Source organism: Bubalus bubalis, chromosome 6 (genome assembly GCF_019923935.1).
Source record: "Bubalus bubalis isolate 160015118507 breed Murrah chromosome 6, NDDB_SH_1, whole genome shotgun sequence".
NCBI classification, from domain to species: domain Eukaryota; kingdom Metazoa; phylum Chordata; class Mammalia; order Artiodactyla; family Bovidae; genus Bubalus; species Bubalus bubalis.
The window spans coordinates 90,360,693-90,365,284 of record NC_059162.1 but is presented as its reverse complement, the minus strand read 5'-3'; the positions used below and the strand labels follow the sequence as shown (position 1 = coordinate 90,365,284).

General features: G+C 39.7%; 1 protein-coding gene across 1 annotated transcript; it reads left to right on the top strand.

Annotated features, from left to right (window-relative positions):
• Positions 1-569: 569 nt before the first annotated feature.
• On the top strand, positions 570-1,782 carry LOC102391040 (serpin B3-like). The gene has a single exon (XM_045165973.1). It carries the CDS (start codon positions 585-587, stop codon positions 1,689-1,691), a length of 1,107 nt encoding a protein of 368 aa, XP_045021908.1. The 5' UTR covers positions 570-584; the 3' UTR covers positions 1,692-1,782.
• The last annotated feature ends 2,810 nt before the right edge of the window (positions 1,783-4,592 follow it).

Below are 4,592 nucleotides of genomic sequence, written 5' to 3'. Positions count from 1 at the left end.
GGCTGGATGGCATCACTGACTCGATGGACGTGAGTCTGAGTGAACTCCGGGAGTTGGTGATGGACAGGGAGGCCTGGTGTGGTGCGATTCATGGGGTCGCAGAGAGTCGGACACGACTGAGTGACTGAACTGAAGTGAACTGAACTGAATTAGTAAATATACAAATTAAAAGATGGGAAGATTTGGGAGAATGGCATTGAAACATGTAAAATATCATGTATGAAACGAGTTGCCAGTCCAGGTTCGATGCACGATACTGGATGCTTGGGGCTGGTGCACTGGGACGACCCAGAGGGATGGAATGGGGAGGGAGGAGGGAGGAGGGTTCAGGATGGGGAACACATGTATATCTGTGGCGGATTCATTTTGATATTTGGCAAACTAATACAATTATGTAAAGTTTAAAAATAAAATAAAATTAAAAAAAAAAGTAAAAACACTACCACAGAATAAAAAAAAAAAAAAAAAAGACAGAGAGGACACACCCAAGAGCGGAATGGTGCTGCACGCGAAGTTCAAAGAGGAAAGGTCACAGTCTACTAGAGAAGGGAGAAAGAATTACCTGAAAGACTGAATGTGAATTTATGAAGCTTATTTCCAGTAAAATACACCAAATACGAGGAAAGAACAACAGTCATCCACAGAAATACCAAAATCCAGGTACTGATCAAACAGACTTATGTGGGTGCAGTATTTATATTGTTAGAGAATCCAGTGAGCTCACTTTTTGGTGTTTGAAGGTTGAAAAGCCAAGAAATGTTCATCATCACTTCCAAAAGCTTCTGACGGAATTAAAGAAATCCACTGATGCCTATGAGCTGAGTGTTGCCAACAGGCTCTATGGAAGAGAAGATTTTCCGTTTCTCCAGGAATACATGGATAATGTTCAGAAATACTACCTGGCCAGTGTGGAATCTGCCGATTTTATCAGCACTGCAGAGGAAAGTCGAAAGATGATTAATTCCTGGGTGGAGAGCCAAACCAATGAAAAAATCAAGGACCTATTTCCCAAAGACTCTCTCGACAGCTCTACTGCTCTGGTTCTGGTGAACGCTGTCTATTTCAAAGGGCAGTGGAACCAGAAATTTAAGGAAGAACATACTGCAGAGGAAAAATTTTGGCTGAACAAGGATACAAGCAAACCTGTGCAGATGATGAAACAAACCAGTAGTTTCCAGTTCGTGTCACTGGAGGATGTGCAAGCCAAGATCCTGGAAATCCCGTACAAAGGCGAAGAGCTAAGCATGATGGTGCTGCTGCCCAATGAAGTAGACGGTCTGCAGGAGCTTGAAGACCAGCTCACTGCTGAGAAGTTAATAGCATGGACGAGCCCACAGAATATGGGGAAGCGACAAGTGGATTTATACCTGCCTCGATTTAAAGTGGAAGAGAGCTACAACTTCGTGCCCACACTGCGAGCCCTGGGGATTCTGGATGCCTTCAATGACAGGGTCGCCAACTTCTCGGGCATGACCGGGAGATGTGATCTGGCGGTGTCGACGGTCGTCCACAAGTCCTTTGTGGAGGTGACCGAGGAGGGCACCGAGGCCGCGGCTGCTACCGGTGTGGGTATTAGTGTCACATCATTACCGTTTGGAGAGAGTTTCCGCTGCGATCACCCTTTCCTGTTCCTCATCAAGCACATCAAGACCAACAGCATCCTCTTCTGTGGCCGAGTCTCTTCCCCTTAGACGTCCTTGGCCAGTGGCCACACTCAGGGACATTCAGAGAGCTGTTCCCGGGGCTTGAATGCTAGTGTTAACAGGTTGCCTTGGATTCGTTTTGCTTTCCAATCTCGCAGTCACCACTGAGCATGTACTGGTGGACGTATGAATGCGACGTCTGTCTATCTCTCTCCTTCTACAAACATATGTAAACTGATTCTATCTCTCCGTGATAACTCCTCTTTGCACAAAATGTTCAATATATTTTAAAAGATTAGCTGATTCATGTCAATGTATGGCAAAACTCACCACAATATTGTAAACTAATTAGCCTCCACTTAAAATACATTAATAAAAAAAAGATTATTTCTATACTCTAAAAAACAAAACAAAAAAAAAAGATTTCCCTGGTGGCTCAGTCAGTAAAGCGTCTGCCTACAACATGGGAGACCCAGATTTGATCCCAAATTAAAAAGAGAATGGAATGAATTTTCTATTTTAATACTTTAACATTGGTTGCAAAAATTCAGTATTTAAAAGGGTGTGGCAAACACAGAAAGGTTGAGAAGCCCTCATATACTATATGAACAATTGTATGAATTGTTACTGCATGTTTCTGTGGTCACCCTTCAGGCTCACCACTCTTTCAGAACTATTTTCTCCTCTGTTCTGCACTTCATCCCTGTGTGCTTGGAATTGAAGTTCTCTTTAACTGGCCTCGGAGAAGGCAATGGCACCCCACTCCAGTACTCTTGCCTGGAAAATCCCATGGACGGAGGAGCCTGGTGGGCTGCAGTCCATGGGGTCACTAAGAGTCGGACATGACTGAGTGACTTCACTTTCACTTTTCACTTTCATGCATTGGAGAAGGAAATGGCAACCCACTCCAGTGTTCTTGCCTGGAGAATCCCAGGGACAGGGGAGCTTGGTGAGCTGCCGTCTATGGGGTGGCACAGAGTCGGACATGACTGAAGCGACTTAGCAGCAGCAGCAGCAGTTAACTGGCCTGGAGTCATATAATATCCTTACCTTTTGCACAGCAAATATTTTTATATTGTAGTACAAAACGTACTGAATGGGGAATTATCGTGACATACTGTTTATAGGTACATTGTTTTTAGACTACAGGACAGCATTTAAAATACACTGTCATTTTTGTAACAAAAAATATTAACACTAAGATGTCCCATTGTACACTTGAATACTTTCTAAATTGTCTATGATAAACTTGAGGGACTTCAGTGTTTTAAGAGCTCTCTTTTTTAAATTACCAAACTATAATTTACTATTATAAAAAATATATGTATATAAATATATATACTATTATATAATACAAACTATTATAATATAATAAAGAATGCAATTAAACTTTGGTGAATATTCACAAACATATATACCCAAGTAACCACCATCTCGATCAAGATATAAACCCCAGTCACACCTTAGGAGTTTCTCATGTCCCTTCTGAGTCAGTACACTCTATACATCATAAGTAGTCTGGTTTCTATCTGCTTTGATTGATTTTGTCTTTCTTAATTCATAAAAGTGGAATAATACAGTTTTTATTCATTTGCATTGATCCTCCTTCATTTGTATGCCAGTGAGATTGATGTCTGTTAAGCGTAGCAGTAGTTGTTTATTTTACTTTGCTTTAGAGCATTGCATTGTGTATATATTGGCATTTGGGATATTTCTAGCTTTTGGCTATTTTTAATAAAGTTGCTCTGAGCATCCTGGGATGAGGCTTTTGTTGCACAACTTAACAAAAGTTTTGTTAGTCACATGTCTAGGAGTTGAATTACTCGGCTGCAGACTGCATTTTTTAGTCTTCGTAGAGCTGTCCAATTTTTGCAGTTGTTGAGCCACTTTACACCCCTACCAACAGTGCATAAAAGTTCTGGTTGTTCCACATTCCTGGAAATGTTTGGTATTGTCAGGACTTCTTGTTTTTATTTTTCATTTTAGAAATTCTTGTGGATGTGCTGTGGCATCTCACTGCGGTTTTAATTTACATTTTGCTGATAGCTACTAATGTTGAGCTTGTGCTTATTGACTGGATATTCTCTTTCATGAAATGCCTCTTCAAGGCCTTTGACTGTTAAAAAAATTATCTGGTCTAGTCTTACTGGTTTATGGAAGTTCTTCAAATGTTTGATTATGAATCCTTTGTTGGATATATGTAATGCAAATATCTTTCCAACTCTGTTGCCTTTCCATTGTCCCAATAGTTCCATTTAATAAACAGAAGCTTTAATATTAACAAAGTCAAGTATATGAATCTTTTCCTTTATGATTAGGGCAGTTTATATTCTACACAAGAAATATTTTCCTACCCCCAGGTCATGAAGATATGTTTTTAGAGGCTTTATTATTATTTTTTTGCTTGTCACATTTAGGCCTCTAATCCATTTGAAATTGAATTCAAGTGTGTGTTAGAGTTCAAGGTTTATATTTCCCTGTTAATATCTAATTGACTTAGCACCAATTATTAAAAACATTATTCTTTTTCCACTGTACTGCAGGCATCTTTGATATAAACCCAATGACTGAATATGTGTGCATCTGTTTCTGGAATTTTGTTCCATTGGTTATTGTCTATTACTGCACCAATGCCATACTTGTTTTAATTAATGAAGATTTATAGTAAATCTTTTAATCTAGTAGTATAAGCACTCTGACTTTGTTCCCCCTTTCCAGACTATCTTTGTTCGGCGTGGTTCTTTGCATTTTCATATACATTTTAAATCAGCTTGTTCATTTTTCATATAGTAGGTGTTTGTGCTCTACTCCAAACTCCTCAGATTCCTTTTACGCTTTAGGTTTTCCCTCCTGTTCTAACTTCTCTTTGTTTTACTTCCTACAGCCTGAAGCTGTGCTTCTCTTTGAAGGACTCTCTAAAAGTTACTGGAGCCACTTTGCCCAAATATA

Coding starts and splice junctions, on each gene's coding strand:
- LOC102391040 (XM_045165973.1), top strand. CDS start 585: ATGAAGCTTATTTCCAGTAAAATACACCAAATACGAGGAAAGAACAAC.